Here is a 21,966-nt window from a genome sequence, read left to right as displayed (position 1 = left end):
GTTCAGTTTTTCAAGTTACAAATTCACTTGATAAAGCTGGCTGTTCAGAAGCAAAAAACAGTTAAAATGTCACCCAAAGTTTCCCTTACAGTTGATTCAACCACACAATTGGACCTTATGTTATATTATAACTAATACTATGTTTAAATGATTTTAGAACACCATTTTTAATTTATACAACAAAACTGATTTACACGCTGTCATATAAACATCCTGTCAGTAAAAAGACTGATGTAAGTCTGAATCTACAGAGTTGTATACCTGCAAACCCCAGACTGGCAAAAATAAAATAAATAAATAAAGTTTTCTTCTAAAAATCTCTTGGAATCAGTGTCAGAAAATTCTGATATTAGATATATGTTGTTTAGGTAGCAACGCTGTTTTGAAACAACACCAATGTCTATAGTAACACCCTAAACCATAAAAGTGACCAAAAGAAATATGATTTAAACAAGTTTTGACAAAATAGGAAGGCTTATGAAACCACCGCCAACCTCAAATAAAAACCTTGGATTTGCACGAATCAAGTGATTTCAATCTCAGAACGGCAAATCTCGCCAAAAGTCAGTGGGATTGCGGGTATGTACATGGTTCAGCGAGAGAGTCACTTGTGAACTCGGTAACGACTGATTCAAATTGCTATCTTACAAGCAAGTTTGAGGTTGGTGTTACTGCCTCACTGAAATGGTTCATTTGTTCACGAATCGGACATCAAGGATTCACCATGTTGAAGGTGCACATGCCTAAAAATGCCATTCTACTCCTCCAAGGTATGGCTGATGAAACCGACATCAGAAGGTGTGTTTATAGGGTTTCTTGTGTTAAAGGGATAGTTTACCCAAAAATGAAAATTCTGTCATTAATTACTCCCCCTCGTCGTTCCAAATCCGTAAGACTTTCGTTCATCTTTGAAACGCAAATCTATTTGATTGAAATCTGAGAGATTTTGGTCCCTTGTTCTCGCATGTGAAGCAGATTCGGTTGAGCTTCTGTTTATGTTTGTTGATCAATGTTTATATGTGAATAAAAGCCTAAATTAATCTGTTTATCAAATAAAACGATCAAGTCTCTTCAGAATTTTTGGATTAAACCGCTCAATTTATACGGATTAGTTCTACGATCTCTTTATGAAGCATCAAAGTGGTAGTTGCATAGCTGTCTATGGAGGGACAGAAATCTTTCAGATTTCATCAAAAAGATCTTAATTTGTGTTCCAAAGATGAACAAAAGTCTTACAGGTTTGAAACGGCATGAGGGTGAGTAATTAATGACAGAATTTTCATTTTTGAGTGAACTAACGCTTTAAATATCCTCTTCCAAAGTGCCCCTATTTGTATGACCATTCACTACAAGTCAGAACGAGTATCACAATACTCTCCCGGATCTAGATCACTTTCATTCTCATACAGAACTCAGCCTCGTTCTGCCTGTAGTAGAAGAATGAGAGGAAACATCAAGTACAACCAGCACGGATGGTATGGATTGTTTCTCTCTGTAGTGTTAACATGGCTCTGGCAGCCCCCTCCTTCTACTGTTCACTCAGAGAGCAGTCTGGTGGCCAGGGCCAGCACACCATTTTGTTGCTTTAGCAAGAACAGAGAGCTCTTTTACAGGCAAAGGACAATGCTGGAAGCTATTCAAAGCAACTTGTACACTGGACTACTTCTCTTCCCCCGTCTCTTGTTTGGTCATCTCTGCCACACTGGGGCGGTGTCTACAGTGTCGCCCTTCTGGTTCTGAGGGTGCAGTTATGCTCTTCTGGAGAGAAACTGACCCTGGGGCTTGTCCTGATTTGGTTATTAAATTACAGTAATGTATATGGGGGTGAGCAGCTTTGATTCAAGAAACCATACAACAGATTGTGTTCCTTTTGAAAAATCCACAGTAAGTTAACTGCATTTCAGTGTAGCATTAAGCATGGTTAAAAATGTTTGAAAATCCAAAATATGATTTTGTTTAAAGTCAATATGAAACGGCATTTGCAAGACTTTATACATGAAGAATTGATTGAAAAAGTGTGTTTTTAACACTAGAATAGATGCAGGCCTGAATTCAGGTTGATTGTGGAGGACAATACTGAAACAGTGTTTTTAACACCATGAATCTGCAGTGCCACGGCAAACAAAATATGTTTTACCTGAGTTGCGAGCTTACAGTCTGAGCTAAATGTGATGAGACAAAAGAGAATGTCTGACATAGCAAGAAAACAACTGCACCAAGTTGTCCTTGAAGGCTGTAAGCAAAAACAAACATACAGCAAGAACAGTACAATCTGATTCACAAACAAATGGATTTTATGAGCCGTTTTTTTTTTTTTATGGTGAATCATTCAAAAGCGCCCATAAACTCATGAGCTACTGCTTTATATCAGTCTGATGAATTGTTCATTGAATGAATTCACTGAACCCATCAGAGCAGTTACTGAATCGACATCTGACTCACTTACTGAACTTTCAGTGCTGTCCATTTTGAAATTTGAGGTTTCAAGGTTTGCGAAACTTTAATTAGTAAAATTAGTACCGTCTGACTGTTTATATGACAACGTGTAGACCTAAACTGCCCCATTATGCTATTTTAAAGGTTCCTAATTTTGTTTTGGAGATCTCCTACAACAGGTTTACATGCATCAAAGGTCAAAAAACACTTTCATTTTCTCATAATATACATTGCACTCCTCCAATGATTCAGTCTCTCTAAATGCCTCCTTTCCGCGAGCCTGCTCTGCTCTGATTGGCCAGATAGCACGTTCTGTTGTGATTGGTCTACCGCTTATAGTGTCTGTCGACAGAAATGCCCATTACCATAACAGAATTTTTGCTCCGGTCCAGAGGCTTTTGGAGCTCAGCAATTGTACACACTGTAAAGACAGTAACGATGGCATCGATTTTACCATATCTATCAGAGCGCAAGTCCGATAATGAAACATTGGAAGAACTAGTTATTCAACCTGAACCTCTATCTCAAGAACGACTTAAGCAGGACGTTTCTCAGTGATACACTACTCAGTTTGATGTACAGAATGAGATGTTGCAACTGTAATTCCTCACCATCAGCATTAACAAGTGTATGTCCATCAACAAACCGATGTGTATATTTCTAATTTATTGCCGTGCACGTTTCAACTATTATTAACAGTATCAATAACAGTGCATATGCTAGCTGAGCACTAACATGAATGACTGATGTAACAATGTTTGTAATCATATTTTGTTCCATCCTTTATTATTACTCAAAATAGTAAGAACGACAGACAAACTGCATTAATGGACACAGTTTTAGGTAATAGTGGGCCGTAGCTGATTAGCAGAAGTATTTCAGTAAGACAATAATTCGTTTAAATAGTTAAATAGGCACTTTAAAATAGTCTTTGTTTTGTATATTTTAATAATTTAATTTATATTTTAATTTACAGAACAACGTGCACTAATAAATCATTGACAATACGACCAGTAATGTTAATTAAGAAATTAAAGGGTTAGTACACCCAAAAATGAAAATAATGTAATAAACACTGCTTTGGAGTGTTATGAATCTTTTGAGTCGAATCACGTATCAAACCGCCAAACTACTGAAATCACATGACTTTGGCGCTCTGAACCACTGATTTGATTCGTAAACCTCCGAAGCTTCATGAAGCAGTGTTTTGAAATCGGCCATCACTAGATATTGTTAAAAAGTTATTTTGTTTTTTTTGGCACACAAAAAATATTCTTGTCACTTTGTAACTGATTTAAATATGTTTTTAGTACCTTTATGGATCTTGAGAGAGGAAGTACCATTGCTGTCTATGCAGGCCTCGCTGAGCCATCGGATTTAATCAAAAATATCTTAATTTGTGTTCTGAAGATGAATGAAGGTCTTAGGGGTGTAGAATGACATGAGGGTGAGTAATTAATGACATTATTTTCATTTTTGGGTGAACTAACCCTTTAAACAGGGTCAAATTTGATTTCACATTGACTCTAGCAGTGATTACCTTATTGGAAATGTTTTTATTACCATTTATGAAGAAAAAGAAAAAAAAAAAAACTACACAAATTGGAAAAGTTCCCTTCAAAACACAGCCAAAGATTACAAGTTTGAGAGAGCTTACATAATAAAATTCACACTCCATGTCCTAAAACCAGGCCGATGTGTTTATGAAGAATAGCGTAGCTTCAGAGTTACTGCTCTGGCTAAGCTCTGCTGCACAGACACCACTATTTGTAGGTCAACACAGAGCTTTATCTCTCTTCTTGCTCTGTTTGTGTGTACGTGTATGCGTATGTGGGCGTGCAATGATTCAGCGCTAATTGGCAGCTTTTTACAGCTGCTCACTCTCACACCTAAAATTTACCACATCTGATGTTAAAGAATTCTACATAAGTTTGCAAGAAAACACGGTGTAAAATGCCACTGGAGAGCACAAAGTAACAAGTCTCCAAAGACAAAAAAGGAAATGTTTTAATGCCTGTTCACATTTTTTTTTTTTTTCATTATAATTCTGTTCTGCTCAATTGGGAAATAACAGGCTGCTGTAGCCAGCAGCAGTGACCATAAAAAAAAAAAAAAAAAAGATTAGATCTACTGTCTGCTCCAGAACATGCTCTAATAAACGCTTGGAATAACGTCATGGGCTCAATAATTGTTGTTTGAATGCATTTACAACTGATATCAAAGGTGAGGTGTCCAGTACCATGCCTAGCGATCAGTTGTCAGCTGCCATAAAAGAAGAATATAAAAGTGATGCAATAACCAACCAATTTATAAAAAAAATAAAAAATAAAAAGTGGGACACCAGTCACAGAACAAGAGCTCCATCTAAATCAACAAACTTATGATTTCGAACAAAAGGCTGAGAAAACAATGTTTTTGTCAAAGACTTTGTCAGGATCAAATTCAGAATGATGATCAAAACACAGATGGAGTAGATCGAGTCCTTCAACACCCCCAAAGCTTGCACAGTTTCAATATTTTTCTCGGTAACGTTAGGCAGTTTTGATCTATATGCGATCGAATGTTTGGTGATCACGTTAGCTTACTTGTGTGCAGAGCTTGACATTAACCTTTTTTTGCTCACCAGCCACTCAGCATTTTTACTGGCTACAATTTTTAATCAATACCATAGGGTCATATGGATCATATAGATATTTTTAATATCTCATAATTTGGCAGCAGGTATATTAGGCTGTTGTCACTTTAAGACCTGACCCACGGATCCATTATACTGTAACACATCCTGACTGTGTTAACGTCAATACTCGCCAAGACCAGCATTTTGACATTATTTTGTATTTGACTGTTTAAGTGCGATAAACAGCGAAAAATAACTAAATTTAGTACTAAGAGACTGCTTTATGCTCACGCTCTTTGGGTGTGAGCACAAAATCTGCGGGAATGAGTAAAATTATGCGCAATTCAAGTCCTGTAACACTAACAATATTCATCCCGAGCAAATGAAACAAGTGAGTGAGGGGAGGCGGGTTTATGTGTCGACTCGCTGTCGGAGAGATGAGAGAGCGAGACTGCGCAGCTGGTATCGTGTCTAGGCCTATTCTGTGGAAAATGAGTAGACCTATTGGAGGCGTTACTTCGTTACTTACACTTAGATATGTATTGAAAAATCTATATTTTTGACAACACTACATTGCACTTAGTTTATTATTTCAGATGCCTTTTAAAAGACTACAATTGAAAAATGTATATATAAAATTCAACCCGCTGAATTGGTAAGTAGGAGTGACTGCGTTACAACTTCTATCCGCTCCTTCTGGTTTACGCAGATCATCTTCACTTATTTTTAAATGCAAAAGGTTCTGTACTATTTCACAAGATCCGTAAGAGCACCCCCTCCCTTATAACAGTGGATTGCTGGAAAATCTCGTCAATGGTGGGGAAAGAGTTAAAAGCTGAAGTGTGACAACACAGAAGAGTTGGGGGGAAAAAAAATTCCGTTGATGGAAAAAAAAATTATTCGTCAACGAAATTAACACTGGCAGAAACGCAAAAACATGTTCTTTGTGAACGACCCCTCACTGGAGTACAAGCCAGCTTCCATTTGATTACAGAGAGAGCAATGCAACTTAAACCACGTGAGTGGGACAAAGGTTTTTGGACATCAATACGGTATTTTGACACACAATCTCCTTTCGTGGACTCTTATCTTACCTTTCAGAGTGTCTTGCTCAGCCCTCATGATGTCAATCAGAGAATTCTCCAGAGAATGCATGTTGAAGCCATCGAATGAACGGGGACGATCCTGTGAGGGGAGAAAAGGAGGATGAGTATCAAGAAAAAAACAACTACGATGGCATTTCTCATATCCCTCAGCTCTGCGGGAGTATCCCTTTCATCTACAATAGAGTTCAAGCTGTTGTGCTTTTGTTCCTCTCAAAGAACTATATCCTGTTGAAAGGAAGTCACAAATGAAAGGCTCAACAGAGGCTCTAGACCAAAGTATAAATCCAATTTGGTGCTCACTACTCACTTGACCCCTAGATCATGTGGCTAATGTCTGTGTGACAAGTCTAATGATTGACATGATTTATAAACACAAAGGTTGAAAAACTGGCCGAGAAAGCACAGCGGCATGATTAAAAAAAAAAAAAAAAAAAAAAAAAACACTAGCAATGAAGATTTCACTTGACTGACGGTACCTCTGGGTTTATACTGTTGGGTTACAATGACCAACAAACAATGTTAACAACTCAAATCACGCACACGACTGAATGGTTTCCGTCATTTTTAAAAGGGAGAAAGACATCTTTACAAAGCGACAAAGCCTGAATTTCACTATTTACATGACAAATGGTTCATACAGAACCTGAAAACCACAGGTAGATCAAAGTAATTTAACAGCTGCATATATATGCATTTGACAGTATCCAAAATGACTTTAAGTGTGTGTGATCCCTGGAAACTAATGGCATTACTAACGTCACCCTTTACCAGATAAACTACAGGATTTATTATTGGATTAAGTTTAAAGAAAAAAGTCTTACATAAAAATTAGGAGATAACTGTTGGATGAGGCCAATAAATGATAAAGAGAGTTCATACTTTAAATGGATTAGGATATTCCCCTTTACCTGATGATTCAGCACAATCGTGCATTTTAAACTGGATCAAAGGTCATCTGATCTCAAAAAGTGAGGATTGTATTAAACACCTCAGATTCAAGATTCTTCATTCTATTGTCCACCAAAAGCAAACAATAACAGAATCTAGGTCTTCCTGTTTTTTGAAGGTCAGAAAGACATACTTGCATAGCAAGTAAACAAGTAAGCAAGTACTTGCTTAGCAAGTAAACCTCAGCACTTAAAGGGATGACAGTTACATTTAAATCTCTGCACCAATACAGGGATACTTCACTCAAAATGAAGATTTATCATCAATTATTCACACTCCATGTGGTTCAAAATCTGCATGACTTACTTCCTTCTGTTAAAGACAATTTTGTCCTTTCAATGAAAGTCAATAGGGCCCAATGGGCTTAAAAAACAGACTTTCTCAAACCGGTTTCAAATGACATGAGGGTAAGTAGGGCTAAGACTGCAGGTAAAAGTGGCCCAAATCCGATTTTATTTTTGCTCATGATCTGTTTTTGTCATGACATTGTGAACAGCACAAACTACATGGAATCTGATCTTTTCAATACTGATTTGGGCCACATCTATATGTGGTCCTAAATCCGATACAGGTCAGATGTTTTGCAATGTGACCTCAATCTGAACAGTCATATTGGAATTCATGTGCCTTGTGTCTCTAGATCGTCATTCGTCACAATTCTCAGATTACACAATAAATAAACGCATAATCGCTTACTTTAATGTTCTCCGTGTTTACTTTCATGTGACAACGTGCTGCCTGACGTATTTTTATCATTCTTTTGCACATGTGGGTCAGTAAATCTACTTTTAATGTGAGCACCGCATTTTTAGATCACTGTGTCACACACGAGACTTGGACGCAACAGTCAAACACATCCTTCTAGTACATGTTTACATCGAAAAACAATAAAAAAGCAGTGCAGTGGAATGCAAAAACCTTTTCTGTGTGAACTGCCCCTTAAGACTTTAATACACTACACAACTTTTGCCCAGAATGTTGTGTATATTTGACCGTTTAAGCACAATACGCCATGAGAAAAAAAAAAAAAGAAAAAAAAAAAACTCAATTTGGTACTCACAAGCTGTTTCAGATGTGGCTTTGTGTGCACGCCACTTATATAGATCAGTGGCATGTGTGCTTTTTGGTGTGAGCACGAAACCTGCAGTAATGAGTAAAATTATGTGCAATATAAAAGCACTATTCAACCGAAGCAAATAAGACGAGTGACTGACAAGAGGCGGGTGTGTATCAAACTATAAATTCGCCGTTGGTCAGAAAAGAGCAAGAACGCGCAGCTGGTATCGGTGTGTCGATACTGCATAAAAAAAATTATTGGAACCGTTTCAGATACTTCAGTATCGATACATATTGAAATATTGATATTTGATAACACTAATGCCATCTTTTTAAATGTTTGAAACACAAGAAACTTGCTCACTGCTACATATATGATGCAGCCAGGTTCAGCAGGCTATTTATATAAATAGCTAACGTGGTGTACCTGAGCTCCAACATAACACAACCTCCATCTGAACTGGATGGTGCAGAGATTAACGGTACAATCTGCTTGTGCTCAGTAAGATCTGGCAACTGCTGGGATCTTCAGAGCACCACTCATCCCCCTCAGCTTAGAGAGGCCGTGTGCTCACGCAGGGCACTTATGCCACAGCAAAGGGCTGACGCGCTGATTCAGAACATGAGAGCAGGCCAAAGGCCATCTTCAGAATTACCGCACAGTACACTCTGCTGAGAGCCCTTTGATGAAGAACCAACCCCATAAAGATTGAAGGCACCATTGACAAAAACAGGACGAGCTGCACTTTGTACACCACATCTTATTAAAAAGCTGTTAATAAGCATTTCCCGCTCCTTAATGCGAGAGCTATTTTGGGTTTAACTATAATTAGACCGTGCACAGGGCTTGCTGACTCAAAGGCCTTTACCCACCAGGGGCATGTTTTCAGGTCATCATAGTTCAAACGATACAGGAAAAAAGTCTGCTGTGAGCTTTTCAGAAAGGGACCTTGACGGAACACCCTGATGTGAGTGATTAAGTGTGGCATGTTACGGGTGTTTTTAAGAACGACATTAATCTGAAATGTCACGGCTAAACTAATGAAAAGGGGGGACGGGGGAGAATGAGCAGCAATGGCTTGACATTGTGTTTTTTGTTGCAGCACAAGGTATTTCAAAGCCTTCTACATCAAATCACTCTAAAGCCTATTAATCTGGCATTTCCACACGGTTGGGAAGGCAGGGGGTATGGAAACTTTCCACAGGGGAGCGCAACTGACTCTGCTGATAAAGTAATTAAAGTGTAGAAAGAGCTCTCGGTCAGATAGATGGTCAAATAACCATGACCGTCATTGCCATACCTCTATCGCAGACCTTTTCCTATTGGAGCACTTTCAATATGAAAAAAAAAATAGTTGTATTTTGGTTTTCAACTGACAACTGAAAAAAATGTCATTACTACAGTATTATTACAGTAAATTACTACAGCACCATTCCAAAAATGAATAAATAAATACAACTTCAGATCTCAAGAGTTGAAGGTTTATACGAAACATTAAAAGGATAGTTCGTCCAAAAATGAGAATTGTCATCATTTACTGATACTCATGTTGTTCTAAACCCGTAAGACACAAATTAAGATATTTTTAATGAAACATGAGACGTTTCTTTCCCTCCACTTAAAGTCCAGGTAACTAAAACTTAGAATATGAATAGAGCAGTTTAATCCAAGTCTTGTGAAGACATTCGATCACTTTATAGGATTAACAGATTTAACTTAAGCTTTTATTTACATCTAAACAATGATCGACACACATATATAGAGCACATCACATATGGTAAACATGGAAGGCCAAACATGAGTGTGTGATGGTTTGTTCTAGTATGTGACATATACATAAGCTTTCATGTTCACCATATGTTATGTGCTCGATGTATGGGTGTTTACATATTTACATGTATCATATAAAGCGAAGAAAGCCAAGTTTTGTTTACCTGGAATTTCACTTGAGGTACAGAAACCTCTCAGGTTTAATTAAAAATATATTAATTTGTGTTTCGAAAATTAACCAAAGCATTACTGGTTTTGGAACAACATGAGTAAATGATAAATTAAATTTTTAGGTGCCCTTTAAAGCAGTTTAGTCTAAAAACATAAGCCTATTTATTTGTACAGCGTTCTAGACTACTACTAAATGGTCACATTTTGGGACCTTTTTTCACCAAAAGTGAATCGAAACAGCACCTCTCGATTAGAACCGCACCACACAGATCATTTATCAGCTCGGCTCAAAAGACAGCGCAAGCTGGAGTGAATGCGTTCACTTGCAACCGGTCTCGATCATACGACCACTGAACCTCAATGTGAGATCCAGTGAGAAGCTTTAGTTAGGTGCAGAGTTCTCCAAATCAAAATACTAATGTCTTTGTGATTTAAACTAGTTTAAAGCCAGATGAAACAGTGCTGACTTTAACAACACTGACGCTGAAAACAGGAGAAAAATTGTGCCACAATGATCCAGTTAGAAGGCTTTTCAACCCACAAATCACCAACATTTACCATGGATTTACTGTAGTAACACTAACTGTAACCATGGTATTATGGCAGAAATGTGGGATAATCATAACAAATTTTATTATATTACTATTAATGAAGACATGTATTAGAGAAGTAGGCTGTTCTACCAAATATATAAACCATATAGTTACTTTTTGCATGGTAGGACTTGAGGTGTTATGTGTGGTTATACCTGTGGTTATCATGATCTACAAAAGTATGACTTTACGGAAGACCAATTTTAATAAGAGAAGAATTCTAAAAGAATATTTAGATTTTACCATATAAAAATGAAGCTGTTACCATTTTTACAGATGTTAATGTTTTTGTTAATAAAAATAAATTTACATCTGCATCTCAAGCTCAAGCTACTGCTACTGTCAAATGTGCATTTCCAACAAACAAAACATGTAATACTAAAAATTAATATTATTTATAATTATTAATTACTTTTGGTCCTACAAAATCAGGTGCTGGTGCCACCATCTGTAGAACTTGGTGGCACTGCTGCTACTGCTCTCAAATGTACATCTAGAGTCCTGTTGTACTGAGAAGAAGAAAAATGTTAATATGCACCATGTAACCTAATTTAAAATTATTGCTTGATTGATTGATCAAATTAATCGTCAAGTTTACTCTGCCAATATTTTTGCATATCAGTTGCCTATTTTTTGCATATCAGTTAAATGCAAATAATAATAATAAAAAATAACGTCACGCTGCTATTTTTCATACAGCAAAAGCAGTGAAATACAGTGACCATGGAATATAGCATTCCAATCATATGGCATCCATCTTGTGCAAGTTTACATAGAAAAACAATGGAAAATCAATGCAAAAACGCGTTCTGCATGAACGACTTCTAAATGATGACAGAATTTTCATTTTTGGGTGAGCTAAGCATTTAAGGTTCTAACACCAGTGAGTCTAATACCAAAAACTATTTTCTTTGTATTAGCTACACCACAAAGACCACCAAGAATAGAGGCGGTTTCATAAACTGTGGGGTGAATCTCCGTGCTGAGGTAGCCTGAAGCCCACACAATCATAAGAGACTTTAAAAAAAGATTATAGAGAGTTAATATGATGGCTAGAATATACAAAACAAAAAAAGACTTGGCTGACCCACTGCACAGTGCCCTAAAAAACACACCGTTACTCATTACCGTAACAAAACTCTGCATCTAATGTTACAGAATTAAGCTAGAAAGGCATATACATGAGTTTAAAAAAAAAAAAAAAAAGAAAGAAGAAGAATGATTTGCAAAATGTGTAAAATGTAAAGTGTGTCATATTAGGCAACTGCACAGTCAAATCCTTGGCTAACCCTCTGTTCTTTACGATAAAGCCGAGCGACAGATGACTATTTGCTGTGGGCACCTGCGCTCCATGACAATAGCCAATCAAAAGCTGGCCTTGCAAATAAAACAAACAGCTTTAAAATGTCAGCTTGATCGCTAATTGAGCCTTGGGCATACAACAGCCCAACTGGATAAAAAGAAGAGACACTTCCCAACAGCCATATTTGTTTTTCTGTTTTCTTTACAGTGTCTTCAATCATCTAACCTTGTCACATCTTCACCATCATGAATTGTGTGTCCTATTTCTCATTTTCTCTTTGAGCAACTGCTTAATTACACATCTCGACAGCGCCTGTTCATGTGTGAGTCTGTGTGTGTGTGTGTGTGTGCGTGTGTGTGCGCGTGTGTGTGTGTGTCCTGCCCCCCTCCGGAGACAGCCTTTGCTTTCACACCAAACATCAGATATTCTTGGCTGAGAGTACACAGAGCCTGTGGAAACTTCCAGCGACATTATGCAGTGCTGGGAATCACATCACGTATTCAACCAGCTGGAGCAAATAGCTGCGAATAAGAGCTGCCTGTTCTCAGCGGTGGAAGCCACAGGTTCCAAGCGCTATCAAATACCTTTAGTTTGTTGGTTTTACAAAGAACAGAACACATCAAGATCACAAAACTGCAGGCTGACCCCAGTTTCTATACCAGATGATGAGCTCTGTGCGCAAACACCTCAATAAGAGGATCTGGAAGGCACCTGTTCCCTTGAATCAAGCGAAAAGAAAGATACACTGACACAAATGAGGCCTGATGGCCCATAGAATTGACACTGTTATCTTTAAATGTAGTGTTATAGTAAGCAGTTATTAACAATGGATTCTGGAAAGTACCAACAAACATTCTTCTAAAAAACCAAGAGGATGACACTAATGATGTCATTCATTGTGTGTGAAATGAAGATTGTGACAAAAAAAACTTAAGAGGCAATGGTGCATTGAAGTCATGTAGAGAAAGACTGAATTCTCGAGTTGAATGCACACGAATGCCACCACAAAGTAAATTGATTCATAAATTAAATTTTAAAAAGTCTTTATTAATCATTTTGTAGAGCTTGCTGTATTTATTGTAGAAAAGGTATCTTGCTCAGGCCAAAGTGATTAGAACACACTTGATGTCGTAATTTTGACTTCCCCTCACATGAATAAGAACTTCCCAGGATGACCACAAGATACGAGGACTACGTCACATGAAAATTAAACGGACAAGCTCAAATTTAACAATTCTATGGAAGCTTGTTTTCGCCACTGAATTAAAAAAAAAAATTATATATATATATATATATATATATAGATATATATATATATATATATATATAGATATAGATATATATATATATATATATATATATAGATATATATATATATAGATATATATATATATAGATAGATATATATATATAGATAGATATATATATATATAGATAGATATATATATATATATAGATAGATATATATATAGATAGATATATATATATATATAGATAGATATATATATATAGATAGATATTTTAAACATAACTGCTTGAACAAAGTGCCACCAAATGGAAAGTCTCACTTAAGGAATTGTGGGAAAATCGGTTTACCTTTTTTTTTTAACTGTAAATTACAAAATGACTGCTCATTTTTACTGCCAAAGTCTGTACATTTAATGGTATTTTACTGTAAAATTACTCAAAATGTCCTGTTAGATCTATTACAGTTTGTCACCGTATATAGTAAGGGAACTTGCCATTTTAAACCAATTAACAGGTTTTTAAACAGCATTTTCAAAGCATTTTACTGTTAAAATTACAAACTGTGAAGAACCCATAGCAGATTATTTTATTTTTGCATAGCAAATTTGTAATATCTTTTAATGTTTTATTAACTTTGTCTGTTTTAGTCCAATAGTGACAAGAGAGCAGAGAGGGGAACAGGATCGGGACTCAATCCGCAGGGACTATATTTTTTTAGGAGAAGGAAGACACAATTTGGAAAATTGTATCCTTAATTTTATTATGATGTTACCTTTAAAGGCAATGAGGCACTCCACTGTGTGTCACACCTAACAACACCATTTAGCCATGACTATATTCACAATACACAATGGCCCCTGTACTTTATTATAGGGCTGCACGATATTGATGCTTTCTTTTTTTGCGATATGGAAACAATGTCACCAGATGACCACATTTCACCAGATTAATAGCTCTATTTGTAAAGAATGAATCATTCTAGACTGATTGAGCACAGAAATTAAGAAATTGAACAATTAAATGTAAAATAGCACTGCATAGTCTTCACTGTATAAATTAAATATAATTAATTATTGTTAAAGCTACAAAAGTGTTTCTTTTTATTTTGTTGTTTGATTAACATTAATGACAGATGACAGCAGGTTTGTTAAGCTGCTGTCACTTTAAGAAAAAAAAAATTTACATATCCAATATACTGATACATATCCTTTTTCTTTTTCAGTTGTTTATGTTCACATAAGACATAACCGACTGTGTTTACAAGGATACTCGTCGAGACGGGCATTTTGACAATTTTGCATGCATTTTTCTGTTCAAGAACAAATAGAGGCGGAAGAGAACGGAATTCTGTGTCCGCTCTGTGTGTGCACAAAAAAAAGCACGCAAGTTACAAATCGCGTCTTCTTGCGTTTGAACAGTTTAAAATCACTTGAATGTTTAAACTGAGAGGACCTAAAACAAATGATACACTTTTAGTCTATGATGGTTAATCTTTGCAATTAACCTGAGAATCACATGCATTTGGAACCATGGGGCTTGGTCCGTATGGATAACGGATCAACTACGATCCATATCCACCTTATTCCTAAGCCCCATGATGCTTTGCGTGAATTATGGGTGTAACTTCCATTAAGCTGTAAACAGTCAGTGAAAGGCTCGCTCTATGAATGCAATAATACGTTTTTTTTTTTTTTTAAACTGGGTACAATGAGATGACATTATTCTACTCACCCTTCAACCAACGAACATTAAAAGGACATTCAAAAGTGTAAAAGCATCAGGCCATGAAAAAGCACGATTCGTTCCACAGCAATAACGGACAGGTTAAAAATAACTATAGTGATATATATCTGTATTATGTAATATACGTTGCCTTAATAAAAAATTTTAATGAACTTCAGCATTGCGTGATACTATTTCAAAGTGATTTCCATAATTTTTACAGATAATAAATTGTATTTACCTGTGAAAACAAACCTGGAAACAGACGTGAGGCTTTGAGGAGAAAAAAATTCTTGTTATAACATATAAATACCAAGTGTTACGTTATTCTCATGATGTCTGAAAATAAAACATGAAAGAAGAATTGACAGCTCATTCAGTCAAACTGACGGATAAGCTTTATTTGTAGGGCAACCTTATGATTTGAAACGATTTGTTTCAGTCTTTTTAAACAGAAGTTCCCCAAACCGGAAGTTGAACCCATAATTCGAAACGCAGTAGGCTAGTCAGGAATAAGGTGGATAGCCTACTTGACATCGTGACTATTGCACGTCACAATATCGATGCTAAAAGGATAGATCGTGCAGCCCTACTTTATTGGTTAAGTACAAAACATTTTATTTAGAAAAAATAACGCTAAAAGGTATGAGAGCTGCACAATTAATTTAATAATTAATTCAGATTAATTAAACATTTCATATAGACTGCAGCAATTAACATTTTGTCAGAACCTCTAGTAAATAACATGTTATTTTGTTTAGTTGTCTGTTGAGAATTGAGGAAAAATTATGATCTCTGTTTGAAACAAAATGTATTAAATTAAATTTAAAATTGAATTAAAATGTATCCAGAATCATGCAGCTCTACAAAGTATCTAGGATTTTTTCACAATCCTCACTCCACCCTCCACCACATGTACACACACACACACACTCACACTCACACTCTAAACAAACATGACCGGTTCTAGTACAGCTTACAGACACTTATGCCTGTCATACAACTGCTGCTGCAGCCTAAATTAATTGAACTTAATATTTATGTATTGTATATCACCTTAACAGATCTAAAGATGGCAACAATCTATCTAGCTCCATTTAAGTATGACACAAGGCCAAAAATATACTACCAGGAATAAAACACGTTGGCCGACATTTTAAAATCTGTGCTACTATGATTAATGCAACAGCTTATGTAAAGATAATCAAATGGGTGAAAAAGACAATGTCTACATTACAATTGTTCTCTTTGTAAGATTAGCATCAAACCATCCAAGACAGCGTCCTGGTAGGCAACATTTTTGAGCTGTTGTCAGCTACTAAAATCTCACAGAGCTGTTTGGAAAACAAAACAGGCAGAGCAAAGTTAGTCATCCAAGCCTCTGGCACATGTTGCTTTGGGCCCAACTCAAGGAGAATTTGTCACAATGTGCCATGAGAGAGTAGAAACAGGCAAATTAGAGCTGTGCAAATGCGCAAAACGAGCTACGTGTTATGGGGTTCACACTGACAGCAACTGCAGCTTTAAAGCAACCAGGCATCATTCATTTTCAATGTAAACTGCCAATTTCCGGCGACAAGAGAAACAGAGACTGTTGGCAATGTGAGAAAGATGAGATGAGCTTCTATGCAAATGAGCAGTTGAGACACGTTGCAAGGACTAGTGGGGGGTGCTTGATATAAAACAAGTTATATGCATTATATATCTGTAATTAAGTTCTTATAAACAAAGATTTACATTAAAAAAAAATGCTGAGATTTATATTTTCTCAGAATTTGAAAAGAAAAAAACTCTTATTCTCACAATAAAATTAATATTCTTTACCCAAGATTTTAAATATTTTGGCACAGTTAAGGCCAGTTCACACCAAGAATGATAACTATATTAGTGTCCACACCATCAGATGATAACTTGTTTATTTTAAGTGCACGCTGAAATTTTGTGGTCTGCCGCTTTAAATGCTTAAAGGGTTAGTTCACCCAAAAATGAAAATTCTGTCATTTATTACTCACGCTCATGGCGTTCCAGACCCGTAAGACCTTCGTTAATCTTCGGAACGCAAATTGAGATATTTTTGTTTAAATCCGATGGCTCCGTGAGGCCTTCATAGGGAGCAATGACATTTCCTCTCTCAAGATCCATAAAGGTACTAAAAACATATTTAAATCAGTTCATGTGAGTACAGTGGTTCAATATTAATATTATAAAGCGACGAGAATATGTTTGGTGCGCCAAAAAAACAAAATAACGAATTATTTAGTGATGGCCGATTTCAAAACACTGCTTCAGGAAGCTTCGGAGCGTAACGAATCAGCGTGTCCGAAGATCAACGTAGGTCTTACGGGTGTAAAACGGCTTGAGGGTGAGTAATTAATGACAGAATTTTCATTTTTGGGTGAACTAACCCTTTAAGCGTTTAAAGTTGTGTGGATTCTGATTGGCTGTCAATGTTTTTATTGTTCATCAGCTGGAAAAAAAAAATTCTGAAAGTGATTTGAACAATATCGTTCCTCTTTATTGTTATCGTTAGGCCTCTGCTTCGGCATCGTTGAGACGCTTTGTTGCTATGATACGGTATATCCGCGGCACGGTTACTTGTAACTGATTTCACAGATAATTTGTTTCAGACTAAAAATGTCGACACAATGTAGAGTGCGTGCTATGTATGTTTAGAGACCAGCAATATTAATTTCTCATCCATTTTGTTCCGTTCTCTGCTTGTTGATGTCGTTGTACAGCAAGAATGTTGTGACAGTTGGTCGGTGTTGTATTGCCCCGCCCCTCCTCCACTCTGATTGGACGGTGTTTTACTCAAAGTTGAAAATTCTTCAACTCGAGGCAACCAGTAAAAAACGCTGAGCGCTCAGCACTTGAGCGTGAAAAAGATGTTCAGCGCCTCGTTACACTCCTGCCGTTTAAAAAAAATGTAGCGCTCCCATTTAAAACAGTTGGCAAAGTACGCTAGCCGCTGGAAAAAAACGCTTTGGTGGGCACACGGCCTTATAGTTGTGGTGTGGATTTCACTATTCTCATAAAAGTGTGGTCACATTTACCATTGCTTGACAAAATTTCACAGGCAAAATACAGGAATCCGTACGAGAGTGAAGTTTCGTGTGAGGGCAAAAGATTTCCTCACACAGATTTCGCACGTTCAGCAAAATTCACAGCTTTGACCAAGCTATCGACAGCTATTTGGTTTTGGCTATTGGTTGTGAGCAGTGCTTCATACATCTCTATGCTATTGACAATGGACCTATTTCTGCCTGCTGAAGTTTCGCTAATATGACCACACCGTAAAGGTATAGTTCATTCAAAAATGAAAATGTTGTCATTACTTATTCACTCTTAAGTTGTTCCAAACACAAAAGAAGATATTTTAAAGAATGTTGGTAACCAGACATTTGACGGCACCCATTGACTTCCATAGTAGGAAAAACAAAAACTATGGAAGTCAATGCGTGCCGTCAAATGTCTGGTTACAAACATTCTTTGAAATATCTTTTTTTGTGTTCAACAGAAGAAAGAAATTCATACAGGTTTGGAACAACATGAGAATGAGTAAATGATGATAAAATTTCTCATTTTTGGGTGAACTATCCCTTTAAGAATTAGAGCTTTACCGATTTACAATCAGTTTGTATTGTTGCAATGTCAATAATACATGTAAATGAACAATGTGTACTCTTTTTTTCATGTTACCTGAACCAAGAGATCCTAGTTTATTTGTCAGAAAAGGTTGCCTTTTGACATCTCTAGGGCTTTCAGGAAAACTACAAATTGTGATTTTTGTATCCCGGATTGAGGCCAGTTCATTATGGGTGTTAAAGTCCCCCTACCTTTTTGGTAAAAGGCACTTTTTCTCCCTTTTCTCTAGTCATGTAGCACCTTTGTTCTTTTTTTTTTTTTTTTTTTTTTTCTACTGCATTTACAGCACCATTTTATTAAAAGCCCATCTTGTCAGCAATGAATTATCACTTTAAAACATTATCATTCTTAATGTCAACGGGCCTTTATCAGCCTAGCCAATATACCGGTCAATAATTGGTTATTGTTACCTATTTTTGAGACAGATCAACATGTCAATATAGCACACACACCTGAAAAGGGAAGATGTTCTCACTCCTGCTGTCATCCATCCAGGACTTAGGGTTGAAGCCGGGACTGGCGCGGGAGTACTTCTGCTGTGGCATGTGGTTGTTGGGGAAGGTCTTCTTCAGTGGGGAGATGGAGTTGAGAGGCGTCATGCCGCCATTCAGGCCTCTGCGGTACTCGCGGCCCTGGGAGCCGCCCCAACCGCCATAACCCCCACCTGGGCTCCAGGAAGTGGAAGAAGGAGAGGGCGAGGGGCTCTGGTAGCTGCCCCATGGTGAGGGAGGCTTGCTCAGGTTGTTGGAGAGATGCGGCAGCTGGCCGAAGGGGGCGCTGCGGTGGGGGAACGGCGGTGGATGGGGACTAGCCGGAGAACGACGATGCTGCTGGTGCTGGCTGTGAGGGTGCTGGAAGTGGGGGTGAGGTGGGTGGTGCTGGGAGATGGGACCAATCTGAGGAGAGAAGTTGCCCCCGAAGCCCGGGCTGACATGGTGGGAGAAATTCTGGAACAGCAGAGGGCCATTGTTGGCTGAGGCAGCCGGGTTGAAGAAGCTGATGTCCTCGTTGATGATGGTGGAAGGGGTGGCAGGGATAGCAGCTGACCAGTTGTTGAAGCTGGTCAGGGAGGAGGAGGTGCTGGATTGGGCAGCCGTGCCCAGTCCCGAAGGCTCCTGATAGTCAAAGGGCGTCAGCACGGGGGACTCCAAACGCAGCTTCTCCTTGCCGTTGGTCCCCTCGGATGACCCGCTCTCCACTTTACTCTCTTCAGCGCGAGCCTTTTCCAGCTCAGAGATGATGCCGCTCTCCTGGTGTCCGGGTGAGAGCTGCTGCTGCTGCTGCTTCTCTTGGGTCTCCTGCAGCTCCTGCTGCTGGACTTTGGGCTTTTCAGAGCCCAGGATTTCATCTTGCATGTTGCTGTGAGCGCCGGCCGTCGGGAACAGCCAGGTCGAACCGCTGTTGCTGCCATTCCCAGCCGGGGTGCTGTTTATGAAAGCGGCGGGGCTGGCGGTCGCATTTTGGTGGTGGTGTGGGGGTTGCAGGTGAGGGTGGATTCGTACTGGGAAAGCAGACTTGTTGCCAGTGTTGTTCTGCACTAAGACTCCAAACCCGTAATCCCCCATTTATGTTCTCCAGTTCAACCTGGCTCCAACACAGTTGTTCTTGCTTCCTATGCCCTAAAAAAGAACACATATCCATGGTTAAAATACTACATGACACAGTCGCTCAACATAATTCATGACACACTACACACTTAAAAATAAAGGCTCCTAAGGGGGGGTTTTCACAGCAATGCCACAGAAGAACCAATTTTGGATCCCATTTTTTTCTTAGTGTGAATAACAATTAACATTTTCCCAATATAAAGAACCTTTTGTGGAAAGGTAACGTTCCATGGATGTTAAAGCTTCTTTATTTTAAGAGTGTGGAAACACTGAGGACACCCTTTGGTGAGAGACTATGTGGCACTCTGCCACCAGACGTCACAAATACTGACAGGAGAGATATATTTAATGAACGTGTCATATCATTAATTCTCTGACGATGTTAATGATGTATGCCTTATTGGCTATATCACAAGTTATAAAGGTCTCTCGGGCTCTAATTATAGATTCGTGACGTCTCTTCAGCTAACAGCTAACAGGCTACCGGCTTATTCAACAGGAACTGCTAAAAGGCTTCATATCAACCGAAAGGCCGACTCGACCGTGTTTTTTCTGACGCAGAAATAATACAGTCATGTAGCGTACACGATAAAACACCTCTGCTGTTATTATAATCTAAACACCATCTAAGGAAAAAGGTCCTTAGAATTACCTTCCCTTTTTAACGAACGAACGCTCGAGCTGAAAAATGATGACGTCTTCGGCTCTCGAGCTACAATACTCGCAACACTGCACGATTTAACACGTATAAAACAACAATAAACATGTAATATTAGGGATTGATCATAAATACGTTGACAAAAATCAATAAATAAATTCATTTTTCACCTTAGTGGCTGATCCGAGCGATGACTGAGGAGACACTCGTTCCAGATATCACAACGCAAACTAACGCAGAAGCTCGAATAAACTGGTGATCTGATATTATGAACTGGGGATCTTTAATCCGTCAAGAGTGTCTATTTGTTTTCTCTCTTCCTCGTCTTGACGTGTCCTGCCTTCTCAATGACACAGCCCTGTCTCGCTTTAGCCAGCTGCTAACCTTTAAATCACTTGCGTAGACGATTCTACGTCATTGACTTAAATATAAAAAGACTAGTTTAGTTACTGGTGAACTATAATGCGTTCATGCGTCCTTTTCATTGTTAGATTTTCGTTTCTCTGTATTTTTTTTTTTTTTTTTTTCACCAGCGCACTACTGCTCCCTTCACTGCGCTGCCGCTGCTGTCCTTTTCCTCTCCACGGCACAATCTACTGAAGCCAAATGACAAGGAGACCCAGTCCACACACACTTCCGCTTAAAGCCCCGCCCCCACTCGTCAGACCACGCCCACGGGAACCTCACAAGGCGTCTGTTCCGCCCACGCTGGCTGAGGATATGGCATTTAACTGGGCAGAGCGCAAGTTATTCCCGCCCACTTTTTCCTAATTTGGATGCGATTCATAAATATGTGTCTGCCCTTTAAGGTCATAGCCTGTGCCTTAAAATCTCCGCCCTATAAGGTCAACAAGGATTAGGATTATTTTGCATTTTTGTAATAAAAAATTGTAGCCATGTGAAACAGCATAAATAATGTTTTAAGTTTATTTGAATATATAAAATGAGCATTTATTTTACAGCAAGATTATGTGAAAATAAATGGTGTAAGCATGATTCATGGTGAAAGCACCATTTCAATGTAAATATCCTCATGTAATTTTCCTGAGATTTCTCCTGTCCCCCGGTGACAGAATTCTGTGGTA

The 21,966-nt window shown here is 38.1% G+C and overlaps 1 protein-coding gene across 4 annotated transcripts in view; it reads right to left on the bottom strand.

Annotated features, from left to right (window-relative positions):
- cpeb4b (cytoplasmic polyadenylation element binding protein 4b) overlaps positions 1 to 21,496 on the bottom strand; it is a 34,664-nt gene extending 13,168 nt beyond the window's left edge. For all 4 annotated transcript variants that reach the window (XM_051877582.1, XM_051877583.1, XM_051877584.1 and 1 more), the window contains exons 1-3: positions 21,052 to 21,496; positions 19,069 to 20,235; positions 6,148 to 6,238 (exon numbers count right to left, since the gene is read on the bottom strand). In XM_051877582.1, coding sequence (XP_051733542.1) covers positions 6,148 to 6,238; positions 19,069 to 20,181 — 1,204 coding nt within the window. In that variant the 5' untranslated portion in view covers positions 20,182 to 20,235; positions 21,052 to 21,496. The remainder of the gene's footprint in view (positions 1 to 6,147; positions 6,239 to 19,068; positions 20,236 to 21,051) is intronic.
- Between the last annotated feature and the right edge of the window lie 470 nt (positions 21,497 to 21,966).

Source organism: Ctenopharyngodon idella, chromosome 21, assembly GCF_019924925.1.
Source record: "Ctenopharyngodon idella isolate HZGC_01 chromosome 21, HZGC01, whole genome shotgun sequence".
Taxonomy (NCBI): domain Eukaryota; kingdom Metazoa; phylum Chordata; class Actinopteri; order Cypriniformes; family Xenocyprididae; genus Ctenopharyngodon; species Ctenopharyngodon idella.
The sequence above is the reverse complement of the archived record's forward strand: the minus strand, read 5'-3'. Positions and strand labels throughout refer to the sequence as shown.